Below are 18,817 nucleotides of genomic sequence, written 5' to 3'. Positions count from 1 at the left end.
ATATTTTTCTAGATTTATGTACTTTCCCTGTTACTGTAGGCAATTATAGTGCATTCTGTCTTTCCTTTCCCATCAAGTCTCAGTGCCAGCAGTAGAATAGGCCATCTTTTGCCAGAAGAGCAAGTATACCTCAATCAGCAAAGCGGCACGATTCGGCTGGACTGCTTCACTCATTGCCTTATAGTCAAGTGCACGGCAGATATCTTGGTAAGTCACTCCTTTGAATGTTTGCTCATAAGCATGTGAAAAGGTGGTTTTCCTAACTTAGCTCCCATAATTTTACTAGTCCAGACTCCTAAGTACTAATAAGCTCTAATTAAGCAGTATATTAAGGGGAATGGAATTTTTGGGGTTATTTAAATGTCTTAGTTAACAGCAGGAACTCCATTCAAAGTAAATTCCTAAAAGGTATTAAAAATACAACAGCGTAAAACTGTATAGAGCCGTGTTCAGAATTAATAGCACCTTGGCGCAAACTTTTTAAGTGCCGCTTTTTGCTGTGAAATGAGAAAAGAATATAAACCACACAATCCAGTGCTGATGAGGTTATGGTGGAAAGAACACCTTACGCTGATGGGGTGGCATTGCATTTGGTACTCTTTTGGAAATAGCAACGTCAAGAGCCATAACAATAATCATTGCCCTCAGAACTTGTCATAAGGAAGTAATTTATGATACGAGAAAGAAAAAGTAATACCACAGAATAATGTAAAATTAAAAAACAGTACTTTATGGATCCAGTCATCGTGGACAAATGAATCAAGAGGTAAACCACTCACTGAAATGTAATGTAGCAGTTTAAAAGTAAGGGTTATTTTACCCAGCTGGTATGGCTCAGTTGGTTGAGCATTTGTCCGATGCATCAAGAGGTCACTGGTTTGATTCCTGGTCAGGGCACATGCCCTGGTTGTGGGTTCGATCCCCAGTTAGGGGGCTTGCAGGAGGCAGCCAATGGATGTTTCTCTCGGATTGATGTTCTTCTATCTCTCCCGCTTCCTCTTTCTCTAAAATCAAAAAAACATTAAAAAAAAAAAGACATTTGAATTAAAAAATTAAAATAAGGGTTATTTTTAGTAACATTAAGAAAACAAAATGACATGAAATTGGGTGTTCTCTGTCATTGTTATCTGTATGACAGATGGTGCATAGAAATGAGACTGGAAAGTACTAATGGTTAAACGAAGGGATGGGATTGTGAACCTATTAATGTAAATAGTTGAATCTACTTTGCTGTTCAGTAAGTACCGTGGCAAGTGAAATACGTTCTTCCTCTGGCTTGACTATCTGATACTGTTCTTCTGAACATTAAGCTCTATATAGGACTGTGAGACCTCTAGGTCAAGCACAGCGGTCAGCATGTGGCATAAATTAATCACGGACTTTGTAAATGTTTTGGTTAAATTTATTTGCAGATTTTTATTATGAAATGTTAACGTTGAAAAAGTGTTGGAACCTTTTACTCTATGAATGTCTAAACATCTGTTGCGATGTCTCAACATTAATAGAGTGTTTATAATTTTTTAAAGCTTCTAGATACTCTCCTAGGCACACTAGTGAAAGAACTCCAAAACAAATACACACCTGGACGCCGGGAGGAAGCCATCGCTGTGACCATGAGGTTTCTGCGTTCAGTGGCAAGAGTTTTTGTCATTCTTAGTGTGGAAATGGCTTCATCCAAAAAGAAAAAGTAAGACATCCTTTCTAATTTTGACTTTGTATTATTTCATGTGAACTTTCTGTGCAAACGACATCACGTATATGAGAGGATTCACAGCAGATTGCTGTATTTACCCTTTCGCTCTAGCAACTTCATCCCGCAGCCTATTGGAAAGTGCAAGCGCGTGTTCCAGGCTCTGCTCCCGTATGCGGTGGAAGAGCTGTGCAATGTGGCAGAGTCGCTGATTGTTCCTGTGCGCATGGGGATCGCGCGCCCGACGGCGCCCTTCACCCTGGCGAGTACCAGCATAGATGCCATGCAGGGCAGTGAAGAATTGTTTTCAGTGGAACCACTACCGCCTCGGCCATCATCTGATCAGTCAAGCAGGTAAGTTTCTACCTGGTAATAGATTCTGACTAATTCTTCCTCTGGAAAGGTCGTGCTTGGCTTACGAAAACCTTTGCATAAGCATTCAGGTGGTGTACACGACCATTTCTGTAATGAATGGTAAAGATTTTACTTTGGAACATGTGAAAACTTTAAAAATTATACATGTGTCTCCACATCTGATAGACATAGTTGTGGGTTTTCGTTTCAGTTTGGAAAGGCACTGTTTTTATTAGTCTGGTACAGTAATCTGATGAGAAAGCTTAAGACTTCTGTAGGCATGTCACTTTCTGTTTCCTCCTGCTGGAGGCCAAGTTGAAGAATGAAAACGTAACTTTCTCTGTGTCCAGAGGCTTGGGCAAGGCGGGCAGCTTACATATAATGTAAATAACAATCGGAATGGTAGAATTTTAAAATACTGTCTACAGCAGCCATATTAACTAGGCTAGGGCTGAAACAACTCAGTAATGAAAAGTTTCTAGTTACAAAGTTACTTATTCTTCTCAAATCTCATTTATCTTTTTCATTCATTTGATAGTTTCCCTACCTAGACTCCAGCTTGTTGAGTCAGAATGGTTAGAACATAAAGCTGAATGTTCTGGTGTCTTTTATTTAGCACAGTGCATCTAAAACTTTAATACGTGTGCAGATCACTTGGGGATCTTATTTAAAAATGCAGAGGCCAATTCTGGAGGTCTGGGTGGGGCCTGAGATTCTGTGTTTCTGATAAACTGGCAGATAATGCCAAAGCTGCTGGTTTAGGGGTCACACTTTTGAGTGGCAAAGCTCTAGAGACCTTTAGCAAATACTTGTTTGGTAAATTTTATTTGGTTTTCTCAGGTCTAATTTTGTTACTGTGTGGATATGTAATAATGCTTTAATAAGGATCTTTAAGACCTAAAGACCCTTCTTCCCCTTTTCTGAACATCTGTGTGTTAAGGATGGCCTGCTTTAGTATTTGGACAGTTCCCAAGTCTTAACCCCTGAGTTTTGTCTGGGTTGATATTGAGTGTCTGCTCTCTCACTATTCTTTTTACACCATATGCCGGTATGTGTCCCAACTTCCCATTTATTGTCAGGTCTCATAGGGAACCCTGGAATCTAAATCCAGGTTTATCTGTCACAGCTCTCTGATGGTAGCCTTGTCACTGATGTACTTCTGGGATTTGCTGAAAACTGCTAATAAATCAATATAACATACAATACAGTAAGTCTGTATGTTTTAAGACTTGCCAGATATATCCTATTATCTGAAGGCTCTGCTAGTGAAATCCTCTTGGACTCCTGTGATGCTTCTCATTCTAATAACCTGCGAGGAACCCCCAACTCCTTAAGTGGTATTATCTTGTGGATTCTTTGTGCCCTTCCCTTGGTTTTATTTCAGAACATAAATTTTTTTAATGCATCTCAAGTTTTAAGGTTTTGCCACCTTGCTTAGGTTCTTTATTAAAGTATTGTATACTCTTAAGCTCTCCTCTTTACTCCATTCCCCTTGTTGTATTGTTGGGCCAATCAATCTTCTGTCTCACCAGAAGATTATCATTTGATAATCAACAGATAACTGCTAATGTTTTCTACTACTGTTGATACAATATAGAAGTCCTTCATTATAATACAGTACAATCTCTCCTTTGCATAGGGTGTGTTCTGACCAGTGTTCCAAGCATTTTAAGTAAAACATAAACAACCAGTTTCTTGGATTTCTCTTGTGTTGGATGGTAGATGGTGTTTATCACTCCATTGAGTATAAATTCTTAAATTTAGTAGTTTGCTGCTTCTGTTGCTCCCTCCCACCTCTTTAAAACTCTTAATGTCCTTATTAATGAGTCTGTGTCTACTTTGTCACTATGCCTCATAATAACTGTTACTGGGATTTTAGTATGAACTGGGAACTTTCCTAAGCATTATAGATGCATTACCTGTTAGGTGGTAACCAAACAGAAAATGCGTCTGTAATGCATTGAAAGGGAGGAAACTGATGCTCATGGAGGTTAGAAAACAGGTCCCACAGCTACTGAAGTTGAGGAATAGTTAGAAATCCAGACAGAGTATGAGATGGGAGAGTAGAGAGAGGAAGTGCTGCTTGGTGCAAATCCTGGTAGTGGTGAGGCAGTGGATTGACCAGCACTGAAGCCCACCCTCCCTCAGAGGGCACATTGCAGTTCCAAACTCTCAGGAGCTCAGGCTTGTAGTGGAAAGTTCTCTGAACCGGTGTTTTTCTGCCTCTGCCCATCCTTGGCTGACACAGGGTAAGTCTCTTGAAATCTGTTGCCCTTTCATGGTTTATGTCTGGCTCATGTATTTGAAGGGGAGAGAAGAGAGGATTTCTATGACAAAACTTCCTGTTTTGCTCAGACTATCTTCTGTGAAAACTATGGCTCCGTTAACCCGTCTAGCCCAAGAGGCATGTTTATTGAAGGTTGTGTCTCAGTTGATGACTCTTCATGTGTAGCTGGTTTGGTCTTGTTTCTCAGAGCAGCTGAGGTGAGGCAAGATAAGTAACAGTGTAAGCACTTAAAGGTCCTTTAACCACTATTTTAGACTGTGTTTTAAAATCTGTAAATAAAGGTTAATAGGTAGGTCACAGGGTCTTTAGCAACCACCTGCATTTTAAGCTGTACTCTGTCCCCCCCGCGCCCCCCCCCTTTTTTTAAATATTGGAGGCATCTGTTCTTTCTTGGCTGTTTCTCAGTCTGATTTTTAAGGAAGTAACACTTTTGCCACCGCACCTTTCGTTATGATTCTATTTTAGCATCACACTTTTGAACTGATGTCAAAGGGTAATAAGCAAATGCAAAGCAAGTGATGTCAGGTCTCTTAAAGTGGATTATTTACAGTCAGCACGCTTTGTTAGTGGGTGAATGCTGCCTGAGCCTTGGGAAGTGAAGGACTGTGGTGCTGGAAGCAGTGGGAGAGGGAGGACCTTCCCTTTAGGAGGTGTCAGGGAAGGGCTCATGAAAAGTGTGTGTCAACACAGATTTGAAGTGACTTCCTAGAAGTAAAGCGGTTCTGCGATTTATAAGTTATATCTTTATGATAAAGTAATTTCTTTGGGGTTTATATTTTCTGGAGACTGGATTAATTCTTCCTGGTTTCCAAGACCTTTGGGTCAGGTTTAAAGTAGCTTCCTCGCGAGTGCGCGGCCGAGGAGCACTGCCGGGCGTGGCCGCAGGGCCCCCTCACCTCCGCTTCCTTCCAGCTCCAGCCAGTCGCAGTCGTCCTACATCATCCGCAACCCGCAGCAGAGGCGCATCAGCCAGTCGCAGCCCGTGCGGGGCAGAGACGAGGAGCAGGACGACATCGTCTCGGCAGATGTGGAGGAGGTAGTGTAACCGCGGCAGCTGAGGGGCTTTTATGGGGGGAGGGGAAGGTAGTCACTCGGAGTTTTATTAATAGTAGCTTACTACTGTTTAATGCGGCCGTTGCCGGCTTCTGGATTTTTGCTATGTCCCATTTGTGGTTATGCGTCTTAAAAATATTTTAATAGTGCTTGATTTACTGAGTAGTAGGAAATTGGAAACTAACCTAAGGGTTAATTGAAAAGATATTCTCAATGTTAAAACAGTTTTAGTAGTTTTGTGCAGTGTATTTGAACTGGGGAGAATACTCCATTTTTTTTTAGGTAAATTTTATAATTGCGGAAGTTAAACTACACATTGTTACGCTTCTAGTTTTGAGGTTCTGTGTGTGGGCAATAATTAAAGCTTTGAGATGGGTCAGCGTTCCTGTTGATAGCGAATTGTCCCCGGCAAACAAAGGGTTCAGCTCCCTGTATTCGGGCCCTTGGGTGTCGTTCCCTAATTGCCGCGGAGGAGCGCTGGTGGAGAAGCGGCGTGTTGCGCCCTGCGGCGTCTGAGTGAGACTCTGGGCGCAGGTGGAGGTGGTGGAAGGCGTGGCTGGAGAAGAGGACCATCATGACGAGCAGGAGGAGCACGGCGAGGAGAACGCGGAGGCCGAGGGCCAGCACGACGAGCACGATGAGGACGGTAGGCCTACGGGGCGGGCGCCGGGCAGGGCGCCGGGTGACGGCCTTCGGGGCGGCCTGGCCACGGGGGGCGCCCCTTCTGCCAAGGGATCCTGTAGCCTGTTTCAGATTTTAGGAGGGGGGTGTGTGCACACATACGAACAGTTGTTTGTGGGAAATAATGTAATAATAAATAATAATACAAGAATAAACTGTTTCATGTGCTCACAACTGTCAACATACTTTTGCTGCACCCTGTACACACATGTACATATACATACTTTACATACACAAACGTGTATCTAAATGTGCTTGTAGGTGTATATATACATGTGTGTATGTTTGTACACATGAATACATGTGTATACTTATAAAATAGTTTATTTTCTCTACCTTTTGGTTTAAATCACTTTTTTTTTTTTTAAGGGTTTTTAGAAATTAAAATAATCATAACCATATTATGAAACATTTGGGAATTAGAGAAAAGGAAAACACATGACCCATAACGCTACCCATATCCTAAGGGTGTGTTTTACTTTCGGCCCGACCCTGTCCTGCCCCATCCCCATGCATGTCTTTTAGATATTGTATATGAGATTTTTGTGACTTCCTTTTTCACTTAAAATAATCATTTTGGCCTTTTTGCTACATAGTCACCTTAACCATTTTTACCAGTAGTCACTGGACAGACTTTTTGGAACTAGCTTTATGGAGGTGTAACTGACATACAATAAATTGGACATATTTAAAATATATCATTTTGTATGTTTTGCTGTGTGTATATACTGTGAAATATGACGAACAGACATTTTTAACATCCTTCTCGGTTTGGAAGCCCGATACATAAAACAGATGAGAAGGAAGCGGTGGACTAGCCCAGAGCTCTGCCTGCTGGCTGGTGTCGTCCTGCCCAGCACTTTTTACCTAAGGCTCTGCGGGGCAGACACTGAATTGCTGCGTGATAATCGCTGAGCACCATGGCTTACCTAGGCATTCCTTTCCTGCCGAGCAGACAGTCATGCTTACTGTACTGTAGTTATCACTTCTCTCTGCCCTTGCTTCCCCCTCCTACTTTCTTAGTCCTCCCCCCTCCCCCCCCTTTAGGACGCTCTGGCTTATAAGACCCAGTCTGGATCTACAGTGAGTTTGTACTTCTTTTTTCTCCTTACTTAGGGAGTGACATGGAGCTGGACTTGTTAGCAGCAGCTGAAACAGAAAGTGACAGCGAAAGCAATCATAGCAACCAAGACAATGCTAGTGGGCGCAGAAGTGTTGTCACGGCAGCAACTGCTGGCTCAGAAGCTGGTGTGTCACCCTATCCTAACAACTTTCTCTCTTACACTAAGGCTGTTGTGCATTTAGCGTGAAGTGGTTAAATGCATTCTGTACGCTCTGCACAAGGGTGACTAAACCTTATTGTAACTTCACCCTTTTTCCCTATACATATTAGTCAAGAAGGTATTATTTTAATGACTTTTTTGGTTATTTTAAATTATGGATTAATTTTAAGGTTCATTTAAAAGAATTCTTTTCTAATTAAACTATTTTAATGATGTGTTTTGTGGACTGTTGAATACAGCCTGACATTCTGTTTAATATATATATTTTCCTGAATGAGGGGTTACAGTGTAGTTTTAAATATCAACAAACTCACAATGGTTTTGGTTTTAAAAATTAAAAACTTAGGTGCAAGCAGTGTTCCTGCCTTCTTTTCTGAAGATGATTCACAGTCAAATGACTCAAGTGATTCTGATAGCAGCAGTAGTCAGAGCGACGACATAGAACAGGAGACCTTTATGCTCGATGAGCCCCTAGAGAGAACCACGAATAGCTCCCACGCCAACGGCGCTGCCCAGGCTCCCCGTTCCATGCAGTGGGCTGTGCGCAACACCCAGCACCAGCGGGCGGCCAGCACAGCCCCTTCCAGCACATCCACGCCAGCAGGCAAGTCAGAAACTCAGTATTCCTAAGAGTGCTTAGTAGATTTTTTTGAAGTTACACATGTTCATCTAGAGAACAAATTAGTTTCATAATAGTTTTCTATTGTTTTGCTGAGGTCAAATATAAATATTATTTCTGTAAGCTGATAGCATGGTTTCTCCATCTCTGTACCATTGCTACTTTGGGCTAAATAATTTTTTATTTGTATACTTTTGCATTGAAGGATGTTTAGCATCATCCATGGTGTCTACCCACTGAATGCCATTAGCAATCCCTCACCCTGGTGTGACAGCTAAAAATGTTTGTATGTGCTGCCAACTATCCCCCTTTTTGGGGGGCAGTGGCAAAATTGCCTCTGGTTGAGAACATTATAGTAATTCTTGTCTCGCTTATAATTTCTAAATTAGTGTGGCTTAAAGGTTTTTGCTATTACATTTGCAAATAATTGATCTTTTAGGCTTTGAAAATATATATAGTGCTTGAGAAACACAGTTAGCAACTGACATTAGCTTGTTGTGCTTGTCCGTTTTTCCTACAGCAAGCTCCGCAGGTCTGATTTATATCGACCCTTCAAACTTACGTCGCAGTGGTACCATCAGCACGAGCGCGGCAGCTGCCGCAGCTGCGTTGGAAGCCAGCAGTGCCAGCAGCTACTTGACATCGGCAAGCAGCTTAGCCAGGGCTTACAGCATTGTCGTCAGACAGGTCTCAGACTTGATGGGCCTTGTTCCCAAGTACAACCACCTGGTGTACTCGCAGATCCCAGCCGCGGTGAAGCTGACTTACCAGGATGCAGTGAGCTTACAGGTAGGAAGCCGCTGAGAAGTTACTCGCTCGGACACATCGTTTGGCTGTCAGTTATGAGAGGTTCAGTATCATGGGGATTAATATTACAAATATTTAAGTGTTTATGTAATACTACCAAGTAAGTCCTCACTTAACATCGTTGATAGGTTCTGCGACTTTAAGCAAAATGGAACCATTTTACCATAGGTTAACTGATACAGACGAGTTGCGTTCCTATGGCGTCACATCAACAAGATGATGTTGTTCAAGGACCTGCTGTGTGTCAAATTTAGCTTCATTTGGGTAGTTTTAACTATTTTAGTTTGGTTTTCACAGATTTAACTATTTTAGTTTGGTTTTCATAGAACTATGTAGAAGAAAAGCTTATTCCCACATGGAACTGGATGGTCAGTATTATGGATTCTACTGAAGCTCAATTACGTTATGGTTCTGCATTAGCATCTGCTGGTGACCCGGGGCATCCAAATCACCCTCTTCACGCTTCTCAGAATTCAGCACGAAGAGAGAGGATGACTGCACGAGAAGAGGCTAGTTTACGCACCCTTGAAGGCAGACGGTATGCAAGTCTTCAGCTGTGCTTAGATGGCACCCTTGTATTCTAGAAAGTTTTTTACATAAGACCTCCTCCCTCTGTCTGTTGTGAAGGAAGAAGTGCCTTGCATTACTTTTTTTAAAAACTGTGTAGCAGGAGCAAAACAAAATAGTTATAATCCAGGCTATTTTAAAAAATTTGTTGAGATTGTAGGATCTGATACTAAGTATTTCGTCGTTTTTGAAGGAGTTAGTCTGCATCCTTGCCTTATTGTCCCCAACCCCCTCAAAGGCATATATTCATGGAAAAACTTGTATTTTGAACATGATCGAACATGAATGCACTTTGTACTCAGGAGGGGAAAGTCTATGTGATTTCCAAAGCTGCTCCTTGGTTTTCAAATCATGTTTCTTTTTGTGCCTTCTCTGGCCTGCTGGGTCTTAACTAAAGAGTGTTTCCTTGTGGGTTTGTTGTGTTCTTTCTGTTCAGTTATAAAGTGGCCTTTTTCGGGACTAGGAATTAGGTGACACATTGATCACTAGCGCAGTAGCAGTGCCATGTAGTGAAAGTGCCTGTTCTCAGGTCCGAGTCCTAGGGTTTGGTTCTAGTTTTGGCTCAGGCTAAACTGCCTTCTTTGGGTGGATGATAAAGGGAGAAAGACAAGGGTCTAGGAGACTGCTTAGGAAACTTAACAAGACTCTGGTTGGCATGTACAAGAGACATAATAGCTACTAAACTAGTGGGACAGTAAAGTTCAGGAAGGAGGAGAGAGAAGCTTTGAAATCATATAAGCAGCTTAGGGCCTTGCTGAGGGATAGAGCAAAAAGGCAGAATCTGCTTTTGGACTTTGATTGTGAATAACCCATAGGAAAAGAAAGAGGAAGACGTAGAGGGTTGTAGTGGACACACGCACTTGTCTTTGAACTTGTTGAGAACGGGGAGAGAATTTGATGGAAATGTCCACCATGCAAAATGGAGCGCTTGGCAGAGAGACCTAGACCAGGGAGATTTTGGCGGCATCAGCTTTCTTGCCCTAGGAAGCCTGCTCCAAGCAGGCACAAGCCCTGTCTTTATCAGGCTCGTGTGCTCTGAAGAACAGGGCTCTGATAGTAGATCTTCATTTGTGACAGGGTTCTCCCTTTCCCTCTTGCTCGCGCTCTCAACGGCTTTATTGAGATATAATTTTATCTATCATATAATTCACCCATGTAAAGTGTATAAAAAGTAAAGTGTACAGTTCCATAGTTTTGAGTACATTCAGAGCCCTGTGCAACCATCACAGTTAATTTTGAGATACTTTCATTATCTACCCAAGAAACCCCATGCCTGTCAGTCACCCCCCCACTTCCCCCCACCTTCCAACCCTAAGCAACCACTGATATACTCTCAGTCTCTATAGATTTGTCTCTTCTGGACATTTCACAGATGGATTTGTATAATACATGGTCTTTTGTGCCTGGTTTCTTTTACTTAGTACAGTGACTTTAAGGTTCATCCATGTTTAGTATATATCAATACATTATTTCCTAGTAATAGTCCCTTGTATGGATATGCCACATTTTGTTTATCCATAAGTTTATGGATATTTGGGCTGTTTATGGTTATTATGGCCAAAATGGCCTTTTGGCTATTGTGAATAATACTGCTGTGAACACTTGTGTACAGGTTTTTGTGTGGACATGTATTTTCAGTTATTTTGGGTGTATACCTGGTTGTGGAATTGCTGGATCATATAGTAACACTATGTTTAACCTTTTGAGGAACTGCCAGACTCATTTCTGAAGTGGCTGCACCATTTTATATTTCTAATACCAGGGTGTGGAGGGTTCCAGTTTCTCCCTATCTTTGCCAACACTTGTTTCTATCTATCTTTTTGATAATAGCCATCCTCGTGGGTGTGAAGTGGTTTTGTATATTCATTCCCTAATGGCTAATGACGTTGAGCATCTTATCATGTATTTTTGACCGTTTGTGTATCTTCTTTGGAGAAATGTCTATTTAGATCCTTTGTCGTTTTAGTTACCGAGTTGTGTGGGTTCTTTATATATTATGGGTACAAGTTCCTTATCAGAAGTAGTATTTGGAGAAATTTTGTCCTATTCTGTGGGTGGTTTTCACTTTCTTGATGGTGTCCTTTGAAGGACGAAAGTTTTTAATTTTCCTGTTGTTAATTCTCACCCGAGGCTATTTTTCCTGTTGATTTTTAGAGAGAATGGAAGGGGAGGGAGGGGGAGAGACACGTTGATTGGTTGCCTCCTGCTTGTGTCCCAGCCGGGGCGGGATCGAACCCTTGTGCAGGCAGATGCGCTCTCAGCACTGGGCCACGCCGGCCAGGGCCAAAAGTTTTTAATTTTGATAAAGTCCAGTGCTATCTCTGTTTTCTTCTGTTGCTTATGCTTTCGGTGTCATTTTAGGCAGTGGTTCTCAAAGTGTGGTCCCCAGAATAGCAGCCATCAGTATCACCTGAGAGCTTATTAGAAATGCAAATTTTGGGGCCCTACTCAAGACCTACTGAAACTGTGAGGGGGGGGGCCAGCTCTCTGTTTTAACAAACTCTCCAGGTGACTTTGATGATGCTAAAGTTTGAGAACTATTGTCTTTAGGGAAGGCGGTCCATTTGCCATTCCAAAGGATACTGGGATTCCTTTTCTGTACAAAAGTATGGGACTATGAATGATACACGATAGTTATGTTTCTAAAGCAGAGCCACGGGCTTAATGAATTTTTACCTGTGGATAGTTGCAGGTCCTAATTTTGCATATCTATGACAGTGGCAAACTTCACATTTGTGCTCCTTTTGTAATAGCGTGCATTTCTTTTTATTCCTATAGGCGTGCCACATTGCTTAGTGCCCGCCAAGGAATGATGTCGGCTCGAGGGGACTTCCTAAATTATGCTCTGTCTCTAATGAGGTCTCATAATGATGAGCATTCTGATGTCCTTCCAGTTTTAGACGTTTGCTCACTGAAGCATGTCGCATATGTTTTTCAAGCCCTTATATACTGGATTAAAGCAATGAATCAGCAGACAACATTGGATACACCTCAGCTGGAACGCAAAAGGTATCCATACTTGCCGTGAGGTTGGTTTAAGAAATACTTACTTGCTCAGTGTGGTCTTCATTAGTACATTGTCTGATATTTGGAGTAAGGAGAACAGCTTTGCAAAAGAGAAATAGTGCAGGACCATTTCATGTGGGAAAGTGAGCGTGAGTCTACCCAACCTTTCACTGTAGCTGCTCCTCACTTAAAGGGGGGAAGCCCAAGAATCCATGGTTTGGTCTGCTTGATCGTGTGTTCTATTAGAGTTTGTGTAACCGCTCACTCAGTTTCTTGGTGTGATTAGCTTTTTACTTCTGTTTAAGTCTATTTTGTAATTGTGGTACATTTGGCTGGTTAGTGTACAATTCCCAGAGTCTGAAACTTTATCAAAATGTTTGAAATTGGTTAGATACTTAATAGCCCTTTTTAGTGTTTTTTGCTTATAGTTCCCATCATCTTTGCTTCTGTTCATATTACACAAATATTTCATGTAAAATGACTCATTGTCTTTTTAAAGGACGCGAGAACTCTTGGAACTGGGTATTGATAATGAAGATTCAGAACACGAAAATGATGATGACACCAATCAAAGTTAGTGTACAGAAAATCTGCTAACCTACCGCAAGGAATGGCTGCCTCAGTAGTTCCCCTTCAAGCTTTTTAACGTCATTATTTTCTGTCTGGGTGGGAATTTCTCTCTTCTTCTCTATGTCCCATTTCTTGCCTTTTCTATCCATTTTCCTTATATATCCTTGCATTATTTGCTTCAAAATAAGGATAGTTAAAGAAATGTCATGGACTTTTCAAAAATCAAAATTTTTTTCTGCATAATCTTTGTATCTCTCCTGTGCATTTCTTAGTTTTAAGTTTATCTTTACTCTTAGGTTGAGTGTGTACGCATTACATTAAAACCTTAGCAGAACCTTTGGTAACATTGATACAAAATACATTAAGTCAAGAAAAATGAGAAATAACATTTATGACTCCCCAAATACCCAAATCTGTAACAGTTAATGCAATAAAAAGAGAAAGTATTCCAAATGCAAGAAATTTTTGGGATCTTCTGCAGCCTGTTTGTAGTGCTCAGCTCTTATTTCAAGTGGAATTAAAAACTTTTAAAAATGGGGTCAGGTAGTCCACTTACCTCTCCTCATCGGCTAGCAGTTTTATTCGGCCAGGGAGAGACAGCTGACCTAACTGGTAGCCATTGCTTCCTCTTGTGTTCACAGCACACGGTAAGCACTGCCCAGAGTTTAATTCCATTAGGGGGAGTTGGTGTGCTGACTTCCTGTCGGGATTCATGAGTGCCCAGAGATCTGTTTATCTTCTAAAGGAAGCAGAACTTACGTAAGCAAATGCTCAGATTTCAGCTCCTGTCCATCTCCTCTTTTTGGAGTCGTGTGAGCCAGGTCCTGAATATACTCAGGCGTCTACCTGTATTTCGGTCTGAATCTCTAGAGAGAGAGAAAGCGGATGTGGCAAACGTCCATCTAATATAAAATGGAACAGTACTTGTGACTGCTGATTATTTTTGTCAAGTTTTTGTCATTATTTAAAATATACATAACATAAAACTTATTGTAACCGTTTTAAACTGCTAATACTTTATCACTTAAAATATTATAAAAACTTTGGACTATTGTTTTTGAGTGGCATTAAAATTTATAAAGATAATGGAATTTTGGGTGGAGCAGGTTAAGATTCTTTTACCCTTCCCCAGTAATTAAATAATTTTTCTAAAAACCATACATTTTACCTCTTTATGTTTAGGTGCTGCTTTGAATGATAAGGATGATGACTCTCTTCCTGCAGAAACTGGCCAAAACCATCCATTTTTCCGACGCTCAGATTCCATGACGTTCCTTGGGTGTATACCCCCAAATCCATTTGAAGTGCCTCTGGCTGAAGCCATCCCCTTGGCTGATCAGCCACATCTGTTGCAGGTACTTTAAATTAACTGGTCTCAGGTTTCTTTTAAATTGACTTTATTTTTTTCAAGTGTTCAATATAACTAGAATATTTCTGTTAAAATTCCAGCCAAATGCTAGAAAGGAGGATCTTTTTGGCCGTCCAAGTCAGGGTCTTTATTCTTCATCTGCCAGTAGTGGGAAATGCTTAATGGAGGTTACAGTGGATAGAAACTGCCTTGAGGTAAGATAGTAAAAATCTTTGCAATATCATATTTGTGAATGAGCACTTGTCCCAGCAACCAGATTTTTGGAAATGCATTAATTCAGAATATTACATTTCCCCAAATGATAGAAATATCAGGAATTCCTGTTTAATGACAATAAAAGGAGTTCCAACTGTTTCATTAGCCTGCTTTGAGACTGACTTGCGCTATTTCAGGTTATTTCATGATAAAATGGTAGTTTCATTATGTGCTCTTCTATTTCACAGAGTTGATTGTTGTAATGCTCCAGAAAATTTAAATTTATATGTACATACGTAGATACATTTCTATGTCTTTGAGCATGCATAATAATTAGCTTGCAATTTTTCTTTTTGAATTTGGAATGTGAATAAGGTATTATAAATAATTTGAATAATTCTATCTCCTGGGCACTGTCTCAGTTAATCTTTATAGCCATGTTAGGTAGAAAACATTGTTATCTTGATTTTTATAGGTAATAAACTGAGGGTTGGAGAGATTACATAAATTTCATGTGGTAGTGTCTGTTACACATCTGGTTAAGTGAAAGATCTAGATTTTAGATAAAAGTCTGATTTGAGAACCTAAAATTATTCCATACTGTTTCTCCAATGAAAAAGTAATACCATGTTTAAGAGCAAGCATGGAAGAAATTTAGTTGAATAGAATTTTTTTTTTAATCTAAATGATAAAAGAAAAGGTTGAAAATGCATAAGAGACTTAAGTAACCACAGATATCACTGAGATTATTTTAAAAGGTCTTGGAGGCTGCGGTGGTAAATGCACTGGAATTGCTGGTCACTGAGGGAATCAGACAAGAAACGGGCTGCATCTTGGTGGTTGAAGGGCCAGAAAAGAATTATGTCACTTCTCTCTGATTTCTATGGAGTGTTAGTAGGTTGAAAATGAAACCTAGTTAGTTTCTTTAATGTGTAACTTTTAAATGTAAAAATTCATAGGTTCTTCCAACTAAAATGTCTTATGCTGCCAATTTGAAAAATGTAATGAACATGCAAAATCGTCAAAAAAAGGAAGGGGAAGAGCAGAGCGTGGTGCCAGAAGAAGCGGAGAGTTCAAAAGCGGGGCCATCTGCTCATGACCTCGCCGCACAACTGAAAAGCAGTTTACTGGCAGAGATAGGACTGACCGAGAGTGAAGGGCCGCCTCTCACATCTTTCAGGTATCTGCTAAGTGAAGATAGTTTTTCTGTTGTATTACTTTTATGGCTATTATATGATTGTTGTAAGAATTTTTATTTAGGAATTTTGTAATTTTATTTGTATATAAATAAGATAATTAAATGTTATTCTGTTTTCATAGGTTATAAGCAGATTTTAAAATTAAATTTTAGTTTTATGGATTTTTTTTTTTTTTTTTGTGACTGTGTTGTCATTGATTGGCATGATTTTCCCCTCACTTAACTGAGGAAATCCTAAGACTTGTTTTTAATGCTTAGTACTGAGTTAAAGTACATATATCCACGTCAAATAGCCAATTATAGACGTGTAACCGGCAGCTCAGCTAAGCGGGGGGGACATGAGAATAACTAGAAAGAGGTTTCTAGATTTGTGGTTCTCACACTCACTTGAGGTTCTTTGCCAGGTCCACAGTTGGTAATTCTCTTGCAAGAGGTAGGTTCTTCGCTTTCCCAATAAAAATTTGCCAGTATACACTGTGGCTCAATATGGCTAATCACCAAATGACCTGTAGAGTATCTGAGATATATGTGCTCTATGTTTTTTGCTTACATAGTGTCAGATAATATTTTTGCTTGGGAGGAATTAAGCTAGTTTAGGAAGCTAGATACACTTTACATACATGGCCTACCAACCATAAAAGGCAAGGAAGAATTGCGGACTAGGCGGCCCAGGTTTCCCGGAGGAGCTGTGAGCCGAGACGGTTGCGGAGCAGCAGCTAGACTGGCAGAGAGCAGAATCGGGGAGCCAAGTTTAGGGGTGGCTCCTGGCCCTGGCTAGGGGTTGAAAGGACGCTGCGGTGGAATGTCGCCTTTGCCGCTGGGTGGAAAGGAAGCCACCGAAAGGAAGGAGCAGCTCGTGAAGGACTTGGCCACCTTGGAGGAACAGGGGTGGGGGAATTAGAATCTGCTCCACGTCGGCGCGGTAGTGAAGTGTGTTACTACTGAAGGAAGGGAGGCAGTGTCACTGTCGCGAAGGCCACGTTCAGCTTTACCCCACTGAGTCTGAACTGAGTGTCATTGGAGGGTTATATGTGTGTAGCACAGTGGAAATTCCAGTCCATTGCCAACGTGTGAACTAGAGAGGTGTCTGGGAGTCCGAGATGGGGATGGGCATGGGCATTGTCCTTGGGGGGAGGGAGGCAGCCTGGGGACATGTCCTGACTTAAGACATCGGGAAGAGCGAGCGGCCGTAGGAAGCTCCCCTGGAGAGGGTGCGAGTGAAGTACATGAAGCCTCAGAATAGCAAAGGACCAGTCAGTGACTGCGGCCAGGAGGCAGGGAGTTTTCCGAGCCGGCTGGCTGAGCGCCTCTCCCCTCGCCGCCCGCAGGCCGCAGTGCAGCTTCATGGGAATGGTCATCTCCCACGATATGCTGCTGGGACGCTGGCGCCTCTCCTTGGAGCTGTTCGGCAGGGTGTTCATGGAAGATGTTGGAGCAGAACCTGGATCAGTATGTATTTTGAGCACTTTAAATTCTATTTTGTCCGTAAGAACGTATTTCAGAGAATAATTCTGTCATGCATTTTTTTTAAGATCCTAACCGAATTGGGTGGTTTTGAGGTAAAAGAATCAAAATTCCGTAGAGAAATGGAAAAACTGAGAAATCAGCAGTCAAGAGATTTATCACTAGAGGTAAAGGTATTTAGATTTTCTTATACTATACATACAGTATGCCATATATATGAAGTTTAAAAACAAAAATTAACCATCTTGCTTAGGGATATGTGCTGTATAATTCAAAAATTTAAAGAAAAAAATGGTAATTACCAAATTTAGAGTAATGGCTGTCTCTGGCAGTTAGTTTCCCAGCATCCTCTAGTGACGAGTTTTTTGTTTCAGTTTTTCTGTTTTTAAGTGTCATTAAGAACACATGGATTTAAATGTTCCTGATATGCTTCATTTCATGGAGGATATTACTCCATTTGATGCTGAGATTGTCTCTTTTGGCCAGCGGGAGTCGGGTTCCTTTTTGGCTCCTGAGTCCTTTTGAGGCGACTGATCTTTGCTGACGTCCTTACGCTTTGGTGTGTCTCATCTTGTGTGTTTGCTGTCGCAGCCGTTTCTTCAGGAGCCCTTGCTCTTTCAGTAGGAAGTTGTATTCCAAGATGATAATCTGGGCTCTAGGGTTGCTCGCTGCCTCCTGGGCTGGTCATTGTTTTTAGGCCTTTTTCGTGGAGAAAGCTAGGAAATGCTTAACAACCAAAACCAAGAAAAGAAGAAAATGGCATCAGGAGTTCATCCTGCTGACTTGTCAGCTCTAGGATTAAGGACCACGAGGTTCTGTTTATTTTTACTTCTTCGGCTTTATTGCCTTTCTCCCAAACTGAGTATTTAAATTCCCAACAACACTGGTAAATTAATTACTCATTTGCTTTTATCCCACAGCACACACACAACAGTCTTAGAATCACAATGTCAACACTACCACAAAATGATTATTGAAAATAACAAGATTTGTTTGCAGTTTTTTTGTCCTTAGAGTGTATCCAGTTGGAGATGTACGGTCAAATGACTTTGTTTAAAGCTACATGAAATTTATTTTTGTTTGGTTTTACTACCCTCTCCATATAATTGGGGCCTTCTGTTTCATTTTGCTTTCAGTTTTTAGGGATTGCTTTCCCCTTTTATTTATTTTTTCACAATTAATGTAAAATATCTAGAATGTTGCTGGGTCAGCTCTACAAAGAAGATATATGTATTCAGAGAAATCTAGTTTTCATTCCAATTTCTCTCTCTCTTACTGTGTACCCCACCCTTCAAGTTCTTAATTGAAGTTTAGTTCCCTCCCCCTTTAAATAACCCAGTATGTGTATTCTTTACCCGTCTTTCTCCCGCACTTCCCACCCCGAGCATGCTATACATTTTACCCCATCTTTCTGTTCCCAGTAAAGAGTATGTCCCAGAGATACAGCCTTAACTGTATGTAGATAGCCTGCCTACCTTTTACAGCTGCTTAGTCTTCGTGTACTGCATTTTATGGGTATGTCAGTTTTTTTCAGCCATTCTCCTATTGATGGGCTTTTGGGTTTGCTTCCAGCCTTTTGCTGTTACAGTAGTGGTGTGAGGAATAAATAGCCTCATGTGTATCTCTTGTGGGCTAGTGCGTCTTTGAGATAGATTACTAGACATGGAACCTAGA

General features: G+C 41.1%; 1 protein-coding gene across 2 annotated transcripts in view; it reads left to right on the top strand.

The window, feature by feature from the left end:
- UBR5 (ubiquitin protein ligase E3 component n-recognin 5) overlaps positions 1 to 18,817 on the top strand; it is a 104,393-nt gene that overhangs the window by 70,483 nt on the left and 15,093 nt on the right. The window contains exons 32-47 of one of the 2 annotated variants that reach the window (XM_087825318.1): positions 78 to 207; positions 1,527 to 1,687; positions 1,805 to 2,044; positions 5,244 to 5,367; positions 5,919 to 6,030; positions 7,182 to 7,313; positions 7,695 to 7,952; positions 8,488 to 8,756; positions 9,101 to 9,312; positions 12,120 to 12,350; positions 12,847 to 12,920; positions 14,100 to 14,272; positions 14,367 to 14,480; positions 15,441 to 15,661; positions 17,008 to 17,128; positions 17,212 to 17,316. In XM_087825318.1, coding sequence (XP_087681444.1) covers positions 78 to 207; positions 1,527 to 1,687; positions 1,805 to 2,044; positions 5,244 to 5,367; positions 5,919 to 6,030; positions 7,182 to 7,313; positions 7,695 to 7,952; positions 8,488 to 8,756; positions 9,101 to 9,312; positions 12,120 to 12,350; positions 12,847 to 12,920; positions 14,100 to 14,272; positions 14,367 to 14,480; positions 15,441 to 15,661; positions 17,008 to 17,128; positions 17,212 to 17,316 — 2,677 coding nt within the window. The remainder of the gene's footprint in view (positions 1 to 77; positions 208 to 1,526; positions 1,688 to 1,804; positions 2,045 to 5,243; positions 5,368 to 5,918; positions 6,031 to 7,181; positions 7,314 to 7,694; positions 7,953 to 8,487; positions 8,757 to 9,100; positions 9,313 to 12,119; positions 12,351 to 12,846; positions 12,921 to 14,099; positions 14,273 to 14,366; positions 14,481 to 15,440; positions 15,662 to 17,007; positions 17,129 to 17,211; positions 17,317 to 18,817) is intronic. The other variant, XM_087825319.1, reaches the window with a different exon arrangement.

This window comes from Miniopterus natalensis, chromosome 16, assembly GCF_054644295.1.
Source record: "Miniopterus natalensis isolate mMinNat1 chromosome 16, mMinNat1.hap1, whole genome shotgun sequence".
Taxonomy (NCBI): Eukaryota; Metazoa; Chordata; class Mammalia; order Chiroptera; family Miniopteridae; genus Miniopterus; species Miniopterus natalensis.
Note: the sequence above shows the minus strand (reverse complement) of the source record. Positions and strands in the feature narration are given on the sequence as shown.